This window comes from Paralichthys olivaceus, chromosome 9 (genome assembly GCF_024713975.1).
Source record: "Paralichthys olivaceus isolate ysfri-2021 chromosome 9, ASM2471397v2, whole genome shotgun sequence".
NCBI lineage: Eukaryota > Metazoa > Chordata > Actinopteri > Pleuronectiformes > Paralichthyidae > Paralichthys > Paralichthys olivaceus.
In genome coordinates this window covers 17,483,078-17,507,705 of record NC_091101.1, presented here as the reverse complement: position 1 = coordinate 17,507,705, position 24,628 = coordinate 17,483,078, and the positions used below count along the sequence as shown (strand labels likewise).

Here is a 24,628-nt window from a genome sequence, read left to right as displayed (position 1 = left end):
ACTTTGCAAACCACATCAATGTGCACGCATGCCTGTGGAGATGAGTCAGGCAATTTCCACAAAGCTGCTCATTTAATTCACCATCCGTTCCAATGACTGATTTTTTACTTGCAAGCACAATATAGCTCCTAGTAAAGATTCAAAAAAAAGCATGCTGTAGATTTGGTAGGATTAGTCCAACAACGGCTGCTGACCTTGCAGTCCCTGGGGACACAGTTCCCGGCAAAGGCTGGTTTCTCCTGGCTGCTGACTGTTGCACCAATGTCTCATGTTACTGTGAATGTTACTCCTGGGAATATGGATTGTCAATAATCCTCAAGTTAATTGTAAAGTCAACCCCAAAAAGTCTCAGTTTGGGAGTTAAACGTGATAAAAACAATGCAGATCAATTACCTATTTTAGACACTGTACTTTTGGTTTCCATATTATCTATGAATGAGAATACACACAGTGAACAAAAACTGAAACTATATGTAATTTTACAATGGCAATACCTGCTGCTCATTGAGACACTGAAGTGCAGAGTCTCAAATATCACACCCTGTAACTATACACATGCCGGATGGTTTAAAGGGAATCTGGGATAAAGGTGAGTGTGAGATGACTCAAGCTTCAGGAATTCAAAGATGTCACTGTCTGTGTCTCTAATCGTGACATGCCGCAACATGTTGACAACCATTTTTTTCTCTGGTGGTACCTACCTGATACACCTATTCTGTCTTTTATATTAAATAAAGAAAAAATCTGCTCGACACATATTCCTATTTTGCTGAATGAAATTATTATTAGGTTAATGTATATTAACATGCTTTACATACTACTTATAGCTTAAGTTGTTTTTGTGTTTACTTCACTTTTGTTTTTACCCCATGTATTTTTTGTCTTACTCAATATTTTCCCCTCATTCTTTTTAGAGTTTGCACTTAATAGGTTGGATTCCATTGCAGTTTACTCATCCTAAAAATCTTCATCCACACCCACAACACCCACACACTCAACTCCCACACATGCCATCTTAACTGCATCCTGATGCCACATTCACTTGAATTTATTTGGTTTAGTGGGTGTTGCAGTTCATGTCTTGACAATTCCCTGTTAGGTACATTAGGCAAATTATCTTAGTGCGATTGAGCAGAAGAGTTTTCAACATCAATGCACCAGGACTGAACTGGTTGTCTTAGTCATGACTTATTGAGGTCATACTGACATACTATATACTATATCAATTTAGTTGCAGCGCATGTGTCATCAAATGATGAAGCTGTTTTCTTAATTTGCACTTGTTCTTTTCTATTTGCATGTGATTCCTTGATTTGCAGTGCGTTGAACTCTCTTGGGCACTTTAGGCTCACATCCATTCTATCCAGTCCACAATAAGGCCAGAAGCTCTCATCCTGTGCCTGAAGTGGCCCAGATCCGTATGCCATCTTGATAAAAATGTAGATTTAATTGAGCGAAGAGTCAATGAACTTTAAAAAGCAAACCGAGGGCTCATTTATTCCAACTCTAGTAATGCATCATATTGTCTGTATGCTCTGTTTATTTCCTGCAATGATTGTCTTCAGTTACTTCAGTAGATCTTTTCATTTCTGCACACAGATGAATTAGAAGAAGTAGTGGCCTCTGACAGCTGAAATACATCTGTTAACAGAGAAGTGACACAGTGCAGCACTGGTGTTAAAACTGAAGTCTCTCTGTGTGTCTGAGCTCTCTGTGTATTAACACTAACATGGTTTGTGCCACGCAGGCACAGTGAAGTCAACCCACTGCAGCGGATGGGTGGGATCAGCCCCAGCAGCCTGATAGCCACGTAGCTAGCTACCAACGTTAGCTGTGTAGGTAAGAGCTCCTCTATCCTCGGTAGTCTCTTTACAATCTGCACGTATTTGTCTTTAAACGAGCCGTGTTTACATTTACATCGCTTCTCTTTGACGCTTGCATGTCGTCTGTCATTACACGCGGAGCTTCAGCTAAAAATATATCACGTTGATAAGTTAGCTTTCTCGCCGTGTTAGCTAGCGTTAACTGGCAGCTACAGTGGTCCCCGTTGAATAAGTTTACAAGGTTAGCTTGTTAGCTAGCAAGACTTGACATAAGAGTGATGTGAGCTGGTGTCAGATTAGTGTTAGCTGTGATGCCGCACCACCGAGCTACATTTAGTTAGCCTAGCATGAGAAGAATAAGCTGAGCTGTCGCTAACGTGTCACTGTTTTTTTTCTGCTTGAAGCTAACGTCAGCGAAGGTTACAATGGATTTGCCACATCATGGGTACCGAGCAAGTAAGTGTTCAGATGAATCACCAGTGATACATCTGTTAACGTTGGTGAAAAGTTTTGCAAACAATCCACTGATAGTAGCTACTTCCTATTTCCCCCCTGAAGCTGGAGTCACACAGAGAGATACACTCAGCCAGTGTTGTCATTTGATTGGTGATGCTTCATTAAAACATCCCAGTTAAGCAGATACCAGTAATAACAGACTCATACACCAGTGATTCAGCAAATCTTACCTACATGAGTGTTGTCACGTCTGATCTACAGAACTGTGCAGTAGTAATAGTTAGTGTTGAGATCAGGGCTCTGTATGGCCAGACCAACATGCTGGGGGACTCCTTGTTCTTGTCACTGAAGATACTGAAGCTCTTCATGACTCTGGTTGTATGTTTTGGGTCAGTGTCAGGCTCCAGATTGAAAATAGGACCAATCAGACGCCTTTGTGAGAATCAAAACAACTAAAAATGACGTGTGCCCTTATGGCTGATGCATTTTCACAGCAGGGTGAGATAATCCAAAGAAAAAACCTGTTCAGTCCATCCGTCCAAAATATCACTTAACCCTCTTCTGCAAGATTTTGCCCAACAATTGAAAATGTATAATCTTTGAGAGCTGCATGAGCTTCATTAGGGTAAGTCGGCGGATTTTGTCATACAAGAAAGCATTGGACCCCCCATTGCATTTGTCTAGGGCTTACAACGACTAATGACTTTTTGGTGGCACTTTAACTAGTTGTAACTACCTTAATGTGGGTCAAAGAGAAATGGTTCTCATATTATCTGTCCAGCTCCATTTTCACACAGATAGTATGTTGTCCTTAATATGAAAAATAACAGCAACATGAGTGAATACAATAGTTAAGACATCAAGACGTACAGATGGTTGGTCTTTGCTTTTTCAGTTGTTGCTGAGATATCATTAATTATCAGAAGTGACATCACATTCCTGATTCTTTACAATGTTGTTGAACAAAAGTGAGCATCTTTGTATGTTAGCTTAGTTGTCACACTATCACATGATATATCTTAACTGATAGGATTAGCATAATAACCAGTTAGGGTAGATTTAAATACATGTTTGTATTTGATATTCTGGATAATTGTGCACAATTAGTAACTCCACCATTTTTTCTGCAGCTAAACAGAGAGCTCGTACAGCTCCTCCAACAGGAGATTCTGTCCTGTTTGAGGACACCAGCTCTGGAGCACCAGCCATGAACAGTCAGGCATACTACACTCCGGGGTACAATATGGGAGGACCCTCAAATGACATGCAAGGAGATGCTGCAGTGAACAACCTGTTTGCCGACCCAATGGCCAATGCTGCCATGATGTACGGTTCCTCCTTAGCCAACACAGGAAAGGATATGGTAAACAAAGAGGTGAGGGACAAGCATGATTTTCATATGATATACTGTACTGTATGCACTTGAATGAGGTCTGGTGGTGTTAAACCATTAACCTTTTATAATGACAAGGCCTAAATTGGAAAACTAAACTTAATTATAAGTTAATTGTAGTATATACAGGTTTAAATACACCTGTAGCTGCATTCTGGGCAAGTTTCACAATGGTTGTGTTGGTACATCCAGACCCAGCTCAGGTCTTTTCATCTTAATGTGTTATAACATATTAGGTCCAAACCTGATTTTAGAGTCGTCTGAAATACAGCATGCAGGGGTCATTTTAGGCAGATGTGTTCTTCACTGACAGTCTCTATCTTTTGTTGTTGCAGCAGCTTCTTTTTAATGATCCTGTCCCTGATATTAAATACATCCAGAGCCTCTTTGACAGCTAAAACGTTCCTGTATAATGGTTTTCACCTTTTCTGAGGACAAGATTTCAATCAAGCTGATTCTCTTTAACCTCAAATGAATGCATCACTCGTGGGTGGCAGATAAACAATAGTGATGCTGTTCTACTTGTTTGGCAGTTTTAATATGCAGGTTGTTCAGAATACATAGACTGGGTGTCAAGTCAAAGTGATACATAATCCTGAGCGCACAGACACCCTTCTTTAGAAATGACTATGACTCAAGTGTTTTAATAACGTTGGCAGACTGTCGCTTCTCACTTTTCAAGTCGATGTTTTTGCTTCCTTTGCAGATCAGCAGATTCATGTCTGTGAACAAGCTGAAATACTTCTTTGCTGTTGATACCAGATACGTACTGAAGAAACTTATGATCCTCCTGTTCCCTTACACACACCAGGTAATCTAACACCACTCCTTCTGTCAGACTTTGTCCCATGTCAGTGTACGGGACAACAGAAAACATTTTAAAAAGTTAAATAATGACTGATAATTTTATCTTGTATCATATTTTTAACCACTTATCACAATCCAACAATTCAAACAAGATTTCAGCTTCACGTGTGAACATAGTAATGCTGTGATTTCTAGTGATAGTATAAAGCGCAGTTAATTCCCACACTCTTAACTTTAACTGTCGAGATTGTAAATCAACAAACATTCTGTGCCCTGATAATGTAGAAACCACACAGTGTTAACTCCTTACAAGAACAGGGTCACATAGATTTTAACGTTTGACCCTAAATACTCCTTATTATGTATTTACCCTAATGGAGGATGTCTACTGAACATGTATTTGATGATTTGACATATAGTGGCATTGTGGGGACATCTAGTATCACTGAATACTTGTGCAACATGCTTAATAATGACACGCAGGGAAATTTCCAGAAAAAAATATTTGTAAGTCAGATCTCAGATCAGATCGGTGGCATCCTATTTCACTTTAACTATTGTGGAATAAACAAAGTGCAGTTCACAGATGAGTTAACATCTGACAAATCTGCTGTAGTGTGCTTTTTTCTGTTATTGCTGTGTTGTGTAAATAAGGTTCAGCTTTCCTTTTGTTTTCACATCCTGATGGAGGTGATACCATGACTGCTGCAGTTTCAAAATTACACATCTTGAATGATGACTTTTGAAAACTCCCTGTCAGACAACACATCTCCAACTGAATACATTCACAGCCGTGTTGAATGGCTTCACTTAATTACTGTGCTCTGATTTGCAGAACATAATGTTTGGGTTGTGTTCTCAAGAACAGCACTGGTGTTTGACATTTTCTGCTGTAAAACATGGACCTGTAATGCTTTGACAATTGACAAGAAGTGTATCGTCCAACCCTGAAGTATCAGCTGTGTAGTCAAAACCTAATATGCATACATATATACAGAATCTTAATCCTGTTTGACACGGACCTTCTGTCCAAATAAACACAAAATAGCACCGAGCTTGAATTGCATGTAACTGTGTTGGACTCTGTCTCACTCACTGCTGTCTGTCTCATACTGTATTTGTGTGGTTGCTGTAGGACTGGGAAGTTCGATACCATCGGGACACTCCACTGACTCCAAGGCAAGATGTGAATGCCCCTGATCTGTACATCCCAAGTAAGTTTTCTGTAAAAACATATTTCTTAACACAAGGTTATTTTAGTTTTAGATCGCTGAATATATTTGTATAATTTTTTTTGTCTTTTAGCAATGGCTTTCATTACCTACATTTTACTTGCTGGAATGGCCCTCGGAATTCAGAAACGGTGAGTAATTCCTCCTCATCTTGTTTATATTATGACTCAAAGCAAATGTTTTAAATCAGTTAAACAAGCAGTGTGTGTTGTCCTCGCGTGAAGGTTCAGTCCAGAGGTTCTTGGGCTGTGTGCCAGCACTGCCCTCGTGTGGATCATCATTGAGGTGTTGGTGATGCTGCTGAGTTTGTACCTGCTGACAGTACACAGCGACCTGTCAACCTTTGACCTCATCGCCTACAGTGGATACAAATATGTCGGGTAAATAGAACGCAAATGCAAATATTTCCTAATTAATATATAACTCATCATTGACAAAGAACAGATCAAGGCTGAATGAAAGAGTTACACAACGTGATATGGATTCAGCTCAGGGGTGTACATGTAGGTTTGTAAATGAGGACGTTTGAAACTAAAGCCATGTCAACAATGTGAATGATTGTTTATGTCTCTCCTCCAGGATGATCTTCACAGTGTTGTGTGGCTTACTGTTTGGAAGTGATGGATATTATGTGGCCCTTGCCTGGTCCTCTTGTGCCCTCATGTTCTTCATAGTAAGTACTTTGAGTTCGGATTGATGTCATCATCTACATTTAAACCCAACTGATTTTTATGCTTTAAATACTTTTAATACTTTAAAGTGAACATTAGTTTGAAGTTTAATATGTACCCATTTTATGTTTTGTATGTCCTGTAGGATATTATAGTTTAGAAAATGTTCTGGTGGTCTTCATAAATAGAATTAGTTCTATTCCATATTATGTAGGTTAGATATCTACTTATTTCGATGGTATTTTCTTTCCCATTTAAATTGTCCTTTCTCAGGGTGTTTGAAAATTGAATACTTAAGAAAAGAACACACTAACAAAAGAGAACATGTACACACAAAACTTAACTCAATACCTTTGTGTCAAATGTAATACAGTGTGTAAACTAAGTGAGATATAAACACTGACGATGTCTTTTGCAACACCAAAATGCATCAGCTTTTACTATTATTCACTAGTGTTGTGATTTTTATTATTACATTAAATCCGATTAGTTGCTAAAACACTGAAGCAGTGAATAACTTCATAAATGCCACAATTTCAAGTTGAAAAACAGACTCAGTAACAAATTAAATCGAATTGCCAAAGAAAGGACACAACTTTAAAAAAATACTTTTTGACATGTTCTGTTAATAATGTATCATACATTAATCCATGTGCTTATTTGCTGAAAATTAATAATATGTATTATTTGATTAGTAATTGCATTTTCTTCAAGCACCGCTCACGTCATAGTAAACATGAAGCTGTAGGTAGCTGCTGCTTAGCTGTTTCCCCCTGCTTTCAGTCTTTATGCTAAGCTAAGCATGAGACATGAGAGTGGTGTCAGTCTTCTCATGTAACTCCTGACAAGAGACTGAATTGAAGACTTTTCCTGTAAATGAGTCAGCTTTTTAACTTCTTTGTTATTTATATATATTTATATATTATTATATCAGTCTGAATCTCTGATTTTACTTTACTATCTCCGCAGGTTCGATCTCTGAAAATGAAGATCCTTCCCTCTATCTCCTCGGACACCATGGGAACTGGACCAAGTGCCAAACCCCAGTTCCGCCTTTATATCACTGTGGCCACTGCAGTCTTTCAGCCAATCATTATTTACTGGTTAACCTCTCACTTGGTCAGGTGACCATGAGGTATTTAATAACCTGAAGTCCATGTGTACTGGACCCAAAAATTGGTTGTTGAGTGTTTGTACGCTGACCTTTATACACTCTGTTTGTCAGTTAACTCAAAACATGTATGTACAGTGTTGAGCTGCAGCGTGTGGACAGCTTGTCAGACGGACATGTCTATAGATCGTTTCATTGATTCAACAAGAAAGTTTGACAGAAAATGTTTCAATGGAAGACAGTTTTTTTCTTTTGTGAGTGCATTGTAACACCGACAAATGCTTATTTTGGCCACTTAACTTTAAACACAAGGGCTTTCAATGACATTTCTTTCATGATATAGAATCAATTTAGGTTTGATTTTATACAGTCTCTTAACATACTTTCCAGTATTTACACCCCCCACAGACACAAACATGCATTGTGTGATTCCAGTACAGTTTTTCTGGTACGGTAATGTTGCTGCGTTACCTCCCCTCTTGTGAAACCTGGATTTTATTTATCTACATTTGACAAAGCATGACCATGTTTGGATTTTTTGTAGGAAAAAATAAATATATTTAGTGTTGCGTAAACACTTTGAGACTTTTTTGGAAGGAACATAATCCTGTGTTTGTTGTATCTGATTTATTTCTTTCGGATAAATATGGATTTATTTCAGTGAATAAGATTTGATTTGTAAAGACGTTGCCACAGATTCTCAGAATTTATTTGATTTACAGTGTGTTTTTTTTTTAGATATTCATGTAATATTCAAATTGCCAATTTGTGGGAACTAATGTTCACTCCTTGACATTTTAGAGCCAAATTGTGCCATTTTTTTTCTTATTCTTAATTCAACACAAAAATACCAATAATAGTACAATTATGTAATATATAACAAAGACAGGGGTGACGATATTGCATTGCTGCTTGTGATATTGAAAATAATGCATTCAAAAATGATTCCTTAAATAAATGTAAATAAGTATCACTGTCAAATACCAAGAATAAAAGCAGTAATCACTTTGCCAATATAAACATAATTCATTTTGGGATTATAATAATTGATAAATTTGTGTCTATTATTTAAATGTTGCAGCAAATTAAGGTGAAGGTCATGTATACTTTATGAAGTAGCTTAATCTATAATAATACACAATAATCCATTATATTTTAAATGTATAATCTGAATCAGCATTAACCAAAGCTGTCAAGTATACTGTTTTCTGTTTGAATACAGGAGTTCCATGTGAAATAGAATATACTTCAAAACACTAAGTATTTCACACATACTCTCTCTTGTCGGTACTACTCACCATGTCAGTACTCTGATTACTTCTCTACCCTGGCTGTATTTCACCATCACTCTCTGGGCTGTGGCTCCACTGTGCACTAGGAGCGGGAGCGTGCCTGCCTTCCTGGGAGCGCGCACCCCGCAAAGCGTCCTTTTCGTTTCCATGGGAACCACGGACGGCAACAGAGCACGGAGACAGCGCTGTTTGACCCGGACTCCGGTTTGACTCCTCCATCTGTCCTTTACTGCTACAGAGACGAGTTTGTGGACTTGAATCTGGATCCCGCTGGAACCCTCCTGTAATCCGGTGAGGAGCTGCTTGATATTCGGCTTTTGTTTGCAGCAGCAGAGCCACCGAGGCTCTCACCTGTGGGGGGAGAAAAGGCGGCTTTCTGGACTAAATGAAACTTTATATTGTTCCGCCATTTGCCTCTGAACTGCTCTGTGAAGCCATGTGGTGTCACACACAAACCCTCTCAGCGGTGTAGAAACCTGACAGAACTTTGACGGAGCCGGTCGTTGTGGTGTTTGAAAGCCTTCACTCGATCGACGTAAGTGACCCGAGCACGTTTGGCAGGAGAGAACAGGAGCTGCTCCTGGAACAGTGAACATCTACTGGACTCTGAACCTTTTCTAGAGGAGGCTCAGCTGAGGGGAACAGATAGATAACATTTTACTCAAGGCTTCTCTCTCCACCTCGTTCTAGTCTCAAATAATACTTTTTAAAGTTTTGGATTAATGTTAAATTATACAAACGCTTATGCAAATTATCATTCCGTATGTCTGACTCTTATTGTGAAATGCACACGTTTGTTAACAAACCATTTTTCTATTCAGATCATATTGTTTGTGCCTTATATATATATACATATATCTTTACATAGTTATACTATATATATTTAATCTGTATACTGCTATTCTGTATACTAAAGTGAAATTATACTCATTTATGTATAGCACATATCATTTATATACAGTGTATATACATATACATACCCTCACCCTCAACCCTGGGGGTATGTGTGTGTGGGGGGGTGTCTATATCAATACCTCCTACACAAATACAGTATATACATCCTCATGTATTCATCTTGTGCCACTTCACTTTATTAAAGTGCATTTGTTTAAAAATATATTTCTGTCTGTAGTGAAAGGTGTATATTACACATATTTTCAGAATTTTTATTTTTATTTAATATTTTGTTTAATGTTTTGCCCATTCCATTCTATTTTATACTTTTCCTTTATACTACATACTTCTTAAGCCCTCTGAGGCAGATTCGTGATTGTAGGTGTGCAGACTATGGAAATAAAACAGATTTGACTGAAGTCCTTGCAGCAGTAACTTTTATTCATTTCTCTCATGTTTTAGGGTTCAGCTGAATGACCCTGGAAGTTTCCTCCTGGGAGAGAGATGGAGAATAGCTCTCAAACACTGCCCCCCTCATCCCTGTGTCCCACCACCTTTGGAGGGTCCCTGTCTTTCTCCTCCTCGCCGCTGCAGACCTCCTGCAGCAGCCAGATTTCACTCCCGCTTTCACCTATTTCTTTCCCCCCGTCCCCCATCTCACTTTCTCCAGCGACAGCTGAGTCCATTCACTCCTCTTCCCCTCTCTCACACTGCACAGCATCTCAGTGCCTCGAAAGACAAAACACAGAGGGCCTCAGCCCTACAAACATATCTGACCAGGATGACCTGACCTGCCTCAGCTGGCTGCATCAGAGAGGCAACCTGCTGCCACTGCAGCCCCTTCCCAAAATGACACCAGTGCCTCAGCTAGAAGCCTCCACACCTACCCACCCTCCTCCTCCTGCCTCGTCCAAGCCGCCATACTCCTTCAGTAGTTTGATTTTCATGGCAATAGAAGACTCTCCAGACAAGAGACTTCCAGTAAAGGACATCTACGAATGGATTGTAAACAATTTCCCCTACTACAGGACAGCCACTGGAGGCTGGAGGAACTCTGTGAGACACAACCTGTCGCTGAGCAAGAGCTTCCGTCGCATTCAGAGGGACAAGAGTCAGGTGGGGGCATATTTGCACATTAAGAGCAACAAAGTCATGTAGAAAGAGAAAGAGATTGAGCTCCTTACAGAAGATATTCAAGAATAAATACCTGAAAGCATCAAACTTACTAAAATGTCCTTTAGCAACACACTGAATCCAGATTTTCTTTAGTAAAGTCAGCCATGAAACTGCAATGCAGGGAAATTACTATACTGTACTACACGTGTTGAGGTTGTTATGTGTTCTAATGTTTCAGTGTTCTGTGTGTGTTGTTGCTGGTTTGGTGATTTTAAGTAGCTTTGTGTTATTGTTTCAGTCAGTGGGGAAGGGATCGCTGTGGTGTGCTTGTCCAGAGTATCGGCCGGCGCTCCTCGAGGTGCTTAGGAAGACCCACAGTTATCACAGCACTAACAGCAATCTGATCATCAAGCCTGCACTGTGAGTATTGTCACATGGTTCATGTATGTGCCACAAACAATGATTGTCATCAGGTCATGTTTTATTTAATAATGTTTAATTCCTTCAATAAAGTAAAAAAGTACACATTTTTGATTTGGTCTGAGCAGCTGCCTCAAACTCCCAAGTGTTCAATTGATCATTTTACAGTGTTAATAATAAATAAATAAAAGCAGCATCATTCATCAGCGAATGTGTGAGTTGGAACCAACGAATTCTGGGTTTACTATATTTACATAATATCTTAAAGGTCCAGTGTGTAAGATTCAGGTGAAAGGGATCTATTGGCAGAAATCTAATGTAGAATAATCCTCATGATGTTTTCACTAGATTGTTTCAGCTAAATTATATGAATTGTAGTTTTCTTTACCCCAGAAAAGGTCCTTTATATTTAAATACTTTGTATTTAAATTGAGTGGGTCCTCTCTACGGAGGCCGCCATGTTTTTTACATTGGTCCATTATCATTAGTGGCAATGCAATCAGTTGATTACTTTTCAAAAATAAGATAATTTAACTACAGCTTGATAATTTGCTGCTTTTCATTGTTTTTAATACATTAAAATGAAATGAAAATATTTGGGTTAAGGGAAATCAGTCAGACAAAGTTTGACTTTCTAAGACTTTCCCTGAGGCATCTCTCTCTGTTTCAATAGCATAACCTTGAAGTCAAAGTCTTTCCCTGTCTTTTCTGATCAGATACGTCAGATCAGATTGATCTTTCCTTGACGTGTTTACATTTGAATGATGCTTTGTTACTGAGGTGTATTTTAAGCACAAAAACAATCAACATTGATGTAGTTGTCTAACCCTCTTGCCGTGTTGTGTGTAGGTTGGAAGGAGCTGACTATGAGGTGCCTGCAATATGTGACAATATTGAAATCTCAGGTTAGTGACTCACAGTCGGCTTATGTCACTTTATCAACACAGGAACTTTCATATTTGACCCTTTATTAATTTCTTTTCGTCCATTATATATTTAATCAACAGAGTAACAGCGCTCTGTGACACTTTCGTTACCTGCTGCTTTTCTTCGTCTCTGCAGCTTTTCTCAGCGTGCAACATTGTTCCTGTGTTTGTGTTCAGTCGTCATGGCAACAACCTTCTATTACCATGACAACCCGGCAATAGGCCACCTCAGTGTCCTTTAAGTCCCCTCATTTTATCTCCAAGCTTATGAGCTATATTGTACCACACGCCCGCCGACAGAATGTGATAAGTGCTTGTTTAACACATCATTAATATTAATGTCTAATCCTGTGATTCATATTCTGCTTGTTTGTTTGTTTCGCTCCTGTGTTCTATCAGGCCTCACTCTTTCCCAAGAATATATTTACAACACTTTAGTGACAATGTGTACCCATAAATTGTATTACTTACAGCAAGGCACCAACACATGAACCACAAATAACATTAGATAGATATTTAGATAATTCTATATAATTCGACAGATAACTCTACGTCCGTATCACATCTTAAAGAGCTTCATAACCATATATTGAGCAAACAAATGCTGTGTAAATAAGAACAATCTTAGCTTTTATTAAACCATGTTATTGGAATGTTATGGAAATGTAAGAAATACTGGTGATTTATTTCATGCCACCATTCTTGATATCTGACTTTTCTCTTTATTAAACTTCTTGTGCGATCTGGAAGTAACAGATTACCATTGATTCTGTTGGACCAAATTACTGAACAGTAATCTGACATTACTAATCTTTCTTTTTTTTTTATGCAGATCCTCTTTCTCACACGCTCCTCCTCTCCATGCCCTCACCCCCAACCCTGACCACTGATGATCCAACCTTTGGTGAAAACCCACCTTGCCCTTTGACACCGGATCACGAGGAGCTTGTCACCATGGAGACGATGGAATACCAGCAAGAGGAGGTCTGTGAGGAGATGGAAAAAGATCCCCTGTCAGACAGCGGCTACATCGAGTTACACTACTACCAGTCTCAACAATACCAGTACCTGGTGCTGCCTGGTGACACCGAGCTGGACCTGGAGACGGTGGAGATCCTTCAGCTGGATGCAGAGGCCCAGGAGGCAGCTGGGTCACTGCTGGACCTGGCTGGTGGTGGATATTAATTCTATGTCCCATGTAACGGTCACAACGGATGCAATGCTTCAATCCTCTGTAAGCAAATACTCCAGCAGAGCAACATAAATGGGATTTATGTTTGTTCAGCTGTGATGTTTTGTGAATTGGCTGCTTCTTCCTGAGACACCAACACTGCCCTATGTGTATTTTGTGTAGTTAAATAACACCATAGATCAACGTTACTGATGGACTAACAAAACTGTGGATGGCATTACTTGTATCCAGACACTTTTAGTGCAGAAGCTGACTTTACCATCATACTCCATTTTAAAACTGGGAAGTATTAATAGTGTAGTCAATAAATCTTTTTAAGGTTTCCACTGTGATTTTTTAACAAAAAGTTCATTCTCAGGGGTGGATGTAGTTCTTAGTTCCAATTAGTGGACAAGTTCGATATCTTGATTCAAATACGTCCAAAATAAAAAATGATTTATACAGAAGAAAAGTACTAAAGTAGCTATTTTATGGCAAAACTGACCAACATACAAACTCACTTAATGTCTTCCCAATCAATGCATCTCAATTTCTTCCAAGTGGTAAACTTCTTTATAAGAATGTTTTAATAGAGGTTACGTTATGAGGGAAAAACAACTTCACAGTCACATGTTCTTGCCCTTTAACTCTGTTATTGGAGCCTGTTCTGTTGTCTCTTTAAAAGTAGTTGTGTGTAATACTTAATTGAAAATATTTAATTTATAATGTAGGTCCTGTAATAGATTAGATAAAAAGTGAGCACTTTTCAGTTACACTGCTTTACTTTTAATCCTAATTAATTCCTTTACACCCACTGTCCTTCCTCACATCATGTTCCCTAATGTGGATTTTATGTACATTATGTTTTATTTTACTAAATCTCAGAATGTCTTCTAAGTGTATGTGAACTTGAAAATCTGGAAATGAATTTGTAAACTAAGCTGCCCTGTCTTCAATCAGGAAGTTGATTGGACTTTTTAATTAAAATGCAAGATGAACTCACTGCCATGTAATCCATGTTACATTTGAAGATACTCTGCATTTCTGTTTGTTAATGTATTTTTTGAAAAGTTCAGGATTTTGTAATCTAACAAATAAAATCTGCCATGTTGTTCTTGGGGATGAAATCAGATGGTTCTTGTGTTCAGGCAACATGAGTGTCAATTTGGTAGCACAACAGTACCACCATGGATACTACAGCTCAGGTCGAACACAGGTGAGGAGGCTTTTGGGTAAGAGCCTGTTTTTTTCTATATTAGTTGTTGAAACTATTCACCAAAAGAAGTGACCTCAAAAATGTATGAAATCACGATGTAAATGATGCAGTTTTGTTTAATTTACAGACACTTGGATGAAACCACAGGAGCAGTATGAAGATATTTTCTGTTTTTTTCTGTTGTTTTTTTACATTTGAAGAAGTGGGCCCAGTTTCTTCAATTGTATTGGATTTGGCTGCAACGCTGTTTACCCCCAAACTCCTAACATTTCACCCCCCCCCCTCTGGCAAAGTGGTGAGTAGATCATTTTCATTTTTTGGTGAACTATCTTAACTATGTGATGTTTTTTATGAATCTTGTGACTTTTTTAAAATTATTTTTTAACGGTGTTGTTTTGTTGTTGCCAGTGTTTGAATGCTTGTGGCTGATTGTGAATGTTTCTTGTTCTCAGGCCTCTCTTGGAAAAGAGATCTTGATCTCAATGTGACTGCCTGATTAAATACAGATTCTAATAAAAATAATAAAATATCATACATGTAATGGATTCCATTTTTGTCTCCTATGAAATAGTCTGGCTTTCTATTCTAGAAATTCTATTTTTGCATTGTTGATATAAAGATAAGAAGTCCTTCATTAGTTCCACAAGGAGGAAATTTGCAGTATTACAACAGCAAGACTCAAAAAGACATCAGCAATAATAAGTAACTTGCAATACTTAAGTGTAAGGAATTTTAAGATATATATAGAAATATAGAAACATATGAATAAATAAATAAAAAGTAATCATAATAATATAATAAATAAAAATACCTTGTTCAAAAAAAGAAAAAGATGCACAGAACCTGGGCGTCTTTCTTTTATGTCCATAGGTTTGTGTATTTCATTGAATATAGTTGTTTATAACATGTTTACCATTAGAGGGCGGTATATCCCAGCCCGCAGGAACAAATAAAGTCTGTTTAATATTTTTATATCCTCAAACTAAAACCTGTTGCTAGGCAACCATGTCCTTTTCATCAACAGAAATATTTCACATATTTATTTCCATGAAAAAAACCTCGCTCGTGATGGTTCCACCTTTTCCACAGTTCCGCGTTCGTAACGTGACATAAAAACTACATTTCCCACAGCTACGTCACCCATTTGCACCCTGGGTAACGTATTTCCTACGTAGATTGAAGTAGGAACAGGAAAGCCCGCTGAGACCACATTTCCCGGAAGGCACTGCGCAGGCTGACACCGGAAGTCTTCTAGTTTCGCGTTGGAAAAAAGTTCTCATGGTTGTTTTCACGCCAGTTTAGAAAAAAACTTGTGTGTCGGTTGTTTGTCGACTCTCGTGTGGTTGAGTTAGAAGGCGCTGCAGGAAACACTACACCGGGAATCAGCCGCCAACGATACGAGAAGGTATTTAAAGCTAATTCACAGTTAGCATCTTTAAAGTTTTCTTTTTGCAGCTAACGACGATTGTTGTTGTTTTTACGGGTTGCTTTTAAATACACGCAGACGTACAGGCTGTTAGCTAGTTAGCTGGGCCGTTAATAGTCATGGGATTTAGCTGTCGAAGTTTACTATGAAGCTATTAAAACGCATGAATACAACATGTTACGTGTTTAGCTTAGCTGGTCCAAGTGCTGCCAACGTAGACAACACCCAGTCAGTGCCAGATGCTGAAAACCAAACAGTGTTCCAGCTGTGTGTCTGAATATTCACTTTATTTGACCTCGTGTGCCTCTGAGGAAAGGACACGTTACAAAATAAAGTTTGGGGTTTTCGCTGCACGGCTCAGGTCCGACACTCACCGCAGAGAAATGCCCGGTATGCTGCCCATCAGTGCCACACCTTTGAGGCGTAGTGTCGGTGGAGGCAGGAGAGAGTGAGGTGAAGATGTCATAATCACAGATGGAGTGTTGTGAAAGCAGCGCCCTGTCCTCACCATGGGAGAGGACGTGCTCCGCACACCGCAGAGCCACAATAGAGTCATGAAGCAGTGTGTTGAGGATTGAAAATAGCTGTAGGCAAAGCAGCATGACAGCCACAAGAGCATCCCACAGTCAGCTGCACACAGAGCTGAGCACTGTGTCCCCCGGGAAAGATCAGAGTGTAGAAACAGGCGGAAAGAAAGGCTGGAGAAACAAAGTGAGTTAACAGCTGGAAAGAGGGAGTTAATCTTTTCACCCATGTTTGTTTTAGTTGTGTTTGTCAACTGGATTGTGCAAAATCTACTTAAAGACATAGTTCACCCAAAAATGACCATTCTCTACTCTACTCATTGTCTACTCACCGCTACACCAATGGAGGGGAAGTGTTTTAGTCCACAGACCACCTTTGGAGTTTCAGGGTATATTGTGAACTCAAACACTTCACCCACCACTTGCTGGTGGCATGGAGCCTAGGGCCCCAGGGCTGAGAAGAGCCCATTTAAAGGTCCAGTGTGTTGAGACTTTCCCAAAATTGTTAAAGAAAACCCCAAATAAAGTTAAATAAAGTTTGAAAACATTCCTTGATATGCAACTAAATATAATGGGTTCTTTCCTGGCACATATCACATCCTTACACCAAGTTTCATGGTAATCTGTCAAGTAGTTTTTTGTGTAATGCTGCAAATAAACAAACACTGAGGAAAATAGAACTTCTTTGGTAGGGGCAACAAATCAGTTAGTGTTGTAGAACGCTATCACATTCTAGTTGTTTACTGATCTATTAATCTGTTTTCAATTGACCATTGGATTATGCCTGTTGGTCATTAGTTTAAGACACAGTGCATCTAGAGCTATGTTGAGATTAGTATTATATTATATTATTTTTGATATCTGATATTAAACTGAATATCTTTACCTTTTGTACTGTTGGTGGCACAAAATAAGACATATGAAGACGTCATCTTTATAGATTGAATATTCCATTAAGAACTGAATTGGCAGATTAATAAATAATGTAAAATGCAGTCTAGTTTGATATGCCACAGTTTCTCCGAATTATGTTTGTCCATTTGTTCCGTTGTAATGGTCACTTCACAATAGTTATTAAATAAATATTTGTTTAGAGGTGTGGACTGTGAATTGTCCCCTTAGTCAGTAATAGAATCAAAAATAGACAAATATAATAAATGATAATACTCTTTAGAGGCAGCTCTTAGATTTGGTCCGTTGTTAATATCAACTTGATGGTTTTTGTCCTCCAATATCAACACTGGTCTTGTCTTTCCACAGGGACTAGAACCTCCAGAAGGATGAGGGGTCAACCAGGTCCAGTTCAGATCGTCACAGTGTCTAAGGACGACCACTCGTTTGAGTTGGACACAGAGGCTCTGGCTCAGATTCTGTTGGCTCCAGAGGTGCGAGACAAACATGTGGTGGTGCTGTCGGTGGCCGGAGCCTTCAGAAAAGGAAAGAGCTTCCTGCTGGACTTCATGATCCGTTACATGTACAGGAAGGTGAGTCACGCTGAAACATGATCTCACTTTTCTACACATTACATCTGTCTACGGTTCTCAGAGAAGGTCACTCACTGAAAATTCACTGTGTTGATGGTGAAATGTCGCCATGGTGACTCAAGCAAAAAGTTAGTGGATTAATACAGATACTTCGCCTGCAGCTATTTTAATAATTCATTTATTGTTTTTTTTAAAGAATACAATTCTAACATTGTATGATTAGACAAATAAACTTCCTGTTCTTGTGGTGAACTGGAACTGGAAAATAGTTTGGTTGAAGTGAAAATTTACATACAACATCAACACCAGGTTGAACATGTGAACTAACTAGTTCACTGAACAGGTGGAGCTGAGAATTTAGTCATTATCTTTTTAGGGAGTGGAGGCCTCTTTGTTTTTCTTTATGTATGTAGGAATCTAGCTCCGTGTTGAACATTGTATTTGCTGTGTGATACAAATCTGATTGATATTGAAAATATCTTGAATGTCCTGTAGTTCCACCACCAGACTTAATGTTGGATATCTTTTAATCTTTCTCTCATCTTACCAGTGCAGTGAATTAAAACCTAACCAGCTCTATAAACCGAGGTCTGTGGTGCACTAAGTGTGTTTTATCGGGTTGTAAATCATGAAGACCGGAGGAAAATTCCATTTGAACTTCAGGGTAAAATGCCTGTTGCTGCTGTTTAGCATTACACGACAAGACATGTTTAAAGGTTTGAATCTAGATTTCTGTGAAAGACTTAGGTCATACGTCCCTGACATGTCTTTAAAAAGTCATTTGTTTTGTTCAGGGGGAAGACAAATGGCTGGGTGAGGATGATGAGCCACTGACTGGATTTTCCTGGAGAGGTGGATCAGAACCAGAGACAACTGGCATCCAGCTGTGGAGTGAAGTTTTCATCATCCCAAAGAGCGACGGAACAGAGGTACCCACATTTAATTTATGTACTGTGTGTGTGTGTCCACAAACAAAACCTTGGCTGTCGCCAGTGCAGAGGCGTTATTTTTTCTCTTGAGCACGATATCTCATGAACACGATCAATTACCTTGAATATTCTATAACGCTGAAGTTGAAGGTTGATAGTTCTTCCTCAACACTGATGTAATAACACTGCTGTGCATTATTTGTACATAACCTGTAATTTATAGTGTCTTTTTCTCATATTATGTTGATTTGTTGATTGTAATCTGAAGGATATTTCCAATTAAAAACCCCTAAAACACAAATAGAAGTGTTCCCTCTTATAACCACCCTGTTTTGTCTTGGCTCTAGGTGGCAGTGCTGTTGATGGACACTCAGGGAGCATTTGATGATCAGTCCACAGTGAAGGACTGTGCCACCATCTTTGCCCTCAGCACCATGACCAGCTCAATACAGGTGACAGATCTACTCAGATTATCATTGATCAGATGTTTTCTCAATATTCTTATGACGGACACTTACATTGTTTCTATTTTGTAGATCTACAACCTGTCACAGAACATTCAAGAGGACGACCTGCAGCAGCTACAGGTCTGTTTACACTCGGGTCAACCTCATGGTGTTCTCATGTATTTTGAATCAGATCACCTGCTACAGAAGCATGTTTAAATATTTCAATATATGAAAGATTATTTTAGCTTAATTTTGAAATAATACGATTTTAAATGTTTTTGCATCTGTATTAATTGTTATCAACCTTCCTCACAGCTGTTCACGGAGTACGGTCGTCTTGCTTTGGATGAAATCTTTCAGAAACCCTTTCAGGTACTTAAACCACAATGCATTGTGTCGCTCTGTTTGATTGTATTTCCTAAAAATGTTTTTAATATCTTTCCCTTCCTCCCACAGTCACTGATGTTTCTAATCAGGGACTGGAGTTTTCCCTATGAATACACCTACGGGTTTAAAGGGGGCAACGAGTTCCTGGATAAACGTTTGCAGGTGATTTGTTGATTTGGACTTCATCTTCATACAGCTGCGTATCTTAAACCCTTGAGTTCTGCATTTGGGATTTTTCTTTTACTCTTTTGTTAATTTTTAAAGGTTAAGGAGGCCCAACACGAGGAGCTGCAAACAGTGAGGGATCACATACATTCATGCTTCACCAAAATTTCCTGCTTCTTGTTGCCTCACCCTGGCTTGAAGGTTGCCACCAGCCCCACATTTGAGGGACAACTTTGCGGTAAAATCCTGTTCATTTGGATTCTTCTTTGTTTAAACTTGGTGTTTAACAGAACACCTGAACATTTTATTATACTTTGTCAGACGTGGCGCCAGAGTTCAGAGAGCAGCTGAAGAATCTGATTCCTAAACTGCTGCATCCAGATCGTCTGGCTGAGAAAGAGATAAACGGAAACAAGGTCACCTGCATGGGCCTGCTCGAGTTCTTCAAGGTGACATCATCTTCATCCGAGTGTTCCCGCTCAACCTTAATCAGTTTTCTACACTTTGACTTAATTGATTGTATATTTCTTGTCTTACCAGGCTTACATCAAGATTTACCAGGGTGAAGATTTACCACAGCCAAAGACGATGCTCATGGTATGTTCGGGATTAACATACTCACCAGCACTGGGGTGAGTTTTGACTTGTGTTTTGTGTTTCCACTCCAGTTTGTTAAACATTTCCCTGTTTGTCTCACCAGGCGACAGCAGAGGCCAACAACCTGGCAGCTGTAGCCACAGCCAAAGAACAGTATTACAAGAGCATGGAGAAGGTGAGTTCACAAAGACATTAAAGACAATACATCAAACATTTTAGTGTAAAAAAATAATTGTAGCTTGAAAATCATGATCACATCATCATTTGTCACTTTCCTCTTTGTCATTTCTAAGGTGTGTGGGGGAGACCTGCCCTACATGGCTCCTGAGCCTCTGGAGGAAAAGCATCTCTTTAACTTGCGAGAGGCTCTTCACTCCTTCTCATCCACTAAGAAAATGGGCGGACAGGAGTTCTGTGATCAATACCAGGCGCAGCTTGAAAATGAGCTGGAGCAAATGTGGCAGTCTTACTGCAAACAAAATGAGGTAGAGGACGATTTCAAAACATAACTTTTAACCTTGATTTATTTTAGATTTTTCTTTAAAAAAATATATTATAAAAAGTTCAGACTCAAACTTTTGAATTTTACACAACTACGAATACACATTGTTGCTTTTTCCATTAATATGACAGAAGTGTTTCTCATTGTCTGTTTCTCTTTGTTGTAAAAGTCAAAAAATCTCTTCAGTGCCTTCCGGACGCCTGCAGTGCTGTTTGTCCTGGTGTGCCTCCTCTACGTGGTGTCGGGTGTGTTACTCTTTGTTGGCCTGTCTACCTTCGCCTTGGTGTGTGACTGTACTCTGGGCGTGGTCATGATGTCCATGCTGACGTGGGCCTTCATCCGCTACTCTGGTCGGTACCGGAATGTGGGCGGAACCATCGACCAGGCTGCAGGTGTCGTTCTGGAGCAGGTGAGAGGAATGAGGCTGGAGGAAAGCGTGTGTTTGAATCTGTCTGTCCGGCTGTCACAGCTTTCACTTTATGTCACTGTAGGAAAATGTGTTTCAATGCATGCACCCATTATAGCCACTAGAGGGAGCTATCAATGCTCGATAGATCCACAAAACAACATTCAGCTACAACAGCAACAGAATAAAACAAATTCTAGTCTTTTAACCACCTGTCAAAAACATAAGCCACACATAAATGAAATAAGTTAATGAATTTTCTCTGAATGACATTCAAAAATATGATGTGAGCAGATGTAGATTTCAGTTCAAACACATCAGTGTCACTTTGGCCCATGATGATGCCCCTTAAAAGTAGTGTCAGGAGTGAACTTGTTTCAGTGGAACTTTTCATGTATGGAGGCGATCACGGTCAGTTAAACTGTTAATTCTCAACACCACAAAGATACGTTTGTTGACTATCCAAAACTTTGCCAGCTTGCAACCTATAAGGTGGAAGTAGATGTGGAGGAGAGCGTTTTCTGATTTCTTATTCCCACAGCCCACAGAGATCACAACCAGAAAACGATGACAAGAGTATAAATTCTCAGTTTCTCGTTAAAAGCTTCCACAAAACCAGAAGTGGTTTGGATCGATTGACCACTCTCTTGCTGACGGGGTTAAAAATGTGTGAAACAGAACCGTGAGGTCTCAGAAAAGTGTCCTCACTGTTTTTATCCCTCTGTTTTCAGGCGACCATGGTATTGAACAAGACGAGGGGGATGAGTCCTGTCGATGCGAAGAAATCCAGATAGAAGACCTCTGCACCCTCATGATCTCGATGCAATGCCACCAGCACACGACACAAGCGCACGCATTCAACAGTAAAGCCTTATCATTCCACCCACTGTAACAAACATGCAGCTAAAGCACATCGGCACAGGGTTCAGATATGATGCCAATACACCAGCATCTCTATTATGCAGAATTGCTCATAGAATGGTGACTGGATTCACTGAGGGAGGCGGGTCATTGTTCCAGTTTCTTAACAGACGAGTCAATGTTTACTTTGAAAACTAAAGAAAGACACTTAATTCAGCTGAACACGTCTTACATGGCTGTATGTTGTTCAGACAGGGGTCGACTACACGGGCCCAGACGTGTCACACTAGCACATTAACAGAAAACATGAAAGCAAAAGTGACAACACAACTACAAAAGTCACACATGGAAACACAATCACAACAAAGGTGAATGCAGCAGAGTTACAAGTCAGTTGCCACTTAAAATGCGATGCTTATCGGTCACTCAAATAAACAAGCGTCACAAGTAGTGACTGGCTTGACCGGGTTTTCACACACGAGAGCTTACTCGGCCACAACAAGAAAAAAAGATTTAACCGGAAAGTTACTCTGCTTGTTTCATTGTCAACATGTCCGTTGTCACTGATTGTGTTTCCGTCAGGTGTCTCAGGTATGGTTGTTTCCTGTTGAAGTGCCTGCATGACACCTCTCAGCCACCGTAGTCGTCAGGGTGCTTCTCAAACAAAGCTTTTGCATTATATCTTTAAATAAGAATCTTTACAAATGCTGGCTTTAAAGCTTCTACATATATACATTTTTTTTTTATGCTATATTTTTTCTCTTATTGGCCATAAGACATTCCATTCAGTTTATAGAGTTGCAGCTTGTTTGATATAAATTAGCATTAAGAGACAGGTGAACTGTCGCTATGTAGAGAGGGAAGAGGTTACGCACTTTGTATTTAGCATAGCAGATTTTGGACGCTGCACGTTTTGGGGAATTCAGTTTGAGTTAAGTGCTTTGCTGTTTCCTCTTTGATGGAAACATGCACTTTGTAGATTTTGATACTTTATTCTAGATTCTACTTTTAAAAAACTATATAGGAACTAATATTCTGCAAAACAAAATAAATAAGACACTAATGTAATATTCAAAGGTGTTGATCGCCCAATACAACCAGTCCGCCAAAGAAAGGAGAGCTTTAAATGTTTAAATTAAAATACTGGGGCCTCAAATTGCACTGATAACAATGAACACAGTTGAAGAACACTTTGTGACATTTTGTCAAACACTACAAGTGTTGAACATCCATGTTACAAATAACAAGCAGAATATAAAAATAGAACAAAACATAAACAAGCAGCGGAGCATTCCTGTAAATGAGACTGTGTGGAGTCCTCCATACACAGCCGTTTGTATGTCTGCTGTAAAAAATCTTTCCTTAGCGGCCTGTGCTGTCAGCTCCAGCGTGACAAAACACTGTGATGTATAAAGTTCACATCGTTGATCTGGCCTCAGGTAAATGGGATATTTCAACTATTTCTAAACTTTTTCGGGCTGAAACTTGTTTTCAGTAATAAAAAAAAAAAGCTGAAGCCATCGCACGCTCAGGTCAAAGCTCTGCTCCAAGCGGCTGACAGGAAAAGTTACGCAACAGTTAATCAAAGCATATTACAGGAGAGGAAGAAAAATGAGAGTTGGATGACTTTGTTTCTGAGTTAGTTGTTTACATGCAGCCTTATAACTAATCGGTCAAAACGCAGTCATGCAGAGAATTAAGAAGGTCGACTGCTCAGTGGATTTATTAGTTTTCCATTGTGAGGCCAAACAGCGTCTCAGGCCAACTGAGAATGAGTCAGGCATCGGATTAAAGGACTCAATGTAAAAATGGTAATAATTAAATTTTTTGGTGATCCTCAACCACCTGTATATTTTCTGTGCTCGCACACACAATGGAGGCGCAAAAAGCTTATTGGTGTTTATCAAACACTCTGTTATTCCGTGTTATTGTAGATCTAAGTCAGAGCCAAACGTGATCGATAAAAATATGGAAGATGAGAAATGTAGAAATTCTCAGTCCTTGATTGTCCTCCATCATTTTGCACATTTCACGGCTGTTCCCTTTCCAAAAGAGGAGGAATCTTCAAGATGTTTTACAAGCACATACTATTGCACTTATCCTTCTCTTTGGTGCAGTTTGCACTCTTCTCATTCCAAAATAAATAAATGTGTGCTATGTTGTAGCAACTGCCATTGTCATCATTTCTTGCAGGAGTATGGTGTCCTTGATGTGAGAAACACTAACACTGTGTCAATGCATTATTCTAAAACATTAATTCACCTGCAGAAGGAGGGATTATGTTTTCAGGTTCTGGTTCTCGTGATCTCAGGCTCATGTCAGGGACACCTGGAGGAATTCTCCACAGATTTGTACTTATGTTTAAATGAT

The 24,628-nt window shown here is 39.2% G+C and overlaps 3 protein-coding genes across 7 annotated transcripts; all 3 read left to right on the top strand.

Moving 5' to 3' along the window:
- The first annotated feature begins 473 nt into the window (after positions 1–473).
- Positions 474–8,068, top strand: yif1a (Yip1 interacting factor homolog A (S. cerevisiae)). 4 transcript variants are annotated; one of them, XM_069531909.1, is made up of 10 exons: positions 474–589; positions 1,748–1,839; positions 2,228–2,279; positions 3,410–3,654; positions 4,379–4,483; positions 5,615–5,693; positions 5,785–5,842; positions 5,936–6,091; positions 6,291–6,384; positions 7,352–8,068. In XM_069531909.1, exons 3-10 carry the CDS (start codon positions 2,249–2,251, stop codon positions 7,508–7,510), a joined length of 927 nt encoding a protein of 308 aa, XP_069388010.1. In that variant the 5' UTR covers positions 474–589; positions 1,748–1,839; positions 2,228–2,248; the 3' UTR covers positions 7,511–8,068. The 4 variants fall into 4 exon arrangements, with proteins under 4 accessions (XP_069388010.1, XP_019940041.1, XP_019940050.1 ...); XM_020084482.2 differs by lacking the exon at positions 474–589 and having other exon boundaries at positions 1,733–1,839; XM_020084491.2 differs by lacking the exon at positions 474–589 and having other exon boundaries at positions 1,735–1,835.
- Positions 8,069–8,920: 852 nt separating this feature from the next.
- LOC109627700 (forkhead box protein N2) lies at positions 8,921–14,426 on the top strand. Of its 2 annotated transcripts, none has more exons than XM_020084449.2 (5): positions 8,921–9,076; positions 10,142–10,795; positions 11,094–11,215; positions 12,065–12,120; positions 12,974–14,426. In XM_020084449.2, the coding sequence occupies exons 2-5, from the start codon at positions 10,184–10,186 to the stop codon at positions 13,324–13,326; spliced, it is 1,143 nt and encodes a 380-aa protein (XP_019940008.2). In that variant the 5' UTR covers positions 8,921–9,076; positions 10,142–10,183; the 3' UTR covers positions 13,327–14,426. The 2 variants fall into 2 exon arrangements, with proteins under 2 accessions (XP_019940008.2, XP_069388009.1); XM_069531908.1 differs by lacking the exon at positions 8,921–9,076 and adding an exon at positions 9,183–9,320.
- A 1,308-nt stretch (positions 14,427–15,734) lies between these two features.
- On the top strand, positions 15,735–24,426 carry atl3 (atlastin 3). The gene is made up of 14 exons (XM_020084595.2): positions 15,735–15,933; positions 17,739–17,962; positions 18,757–18,891; positions 19,239–19,343; positions 19,428–19,478; positions 19,656–19,712; positions 19,797–19,889; positions 19,992–20,130; positions 20,214–20,341; positions 20,433–20,489; positions 20,593–20,664; positions 20,783–20,974; positions 21,161–21,400; positions 22,129–24,426. The coding sequence occupies exons 2-14, from the start codon at positions 17,759–17,761 to the stop codon at positions 22,189–22,191; spliced, it is 1,536 nt and encodes a 511-aa protein (XP_019940154.1). The 5' UTR covers positions 15,735–15,933; positions 17,739–17,758; the 3' UTR covers positions 22,192–24,426.
- The last annotated feature ends 202 nt before the right edge of the window (positions 24,427–24,628 follow it).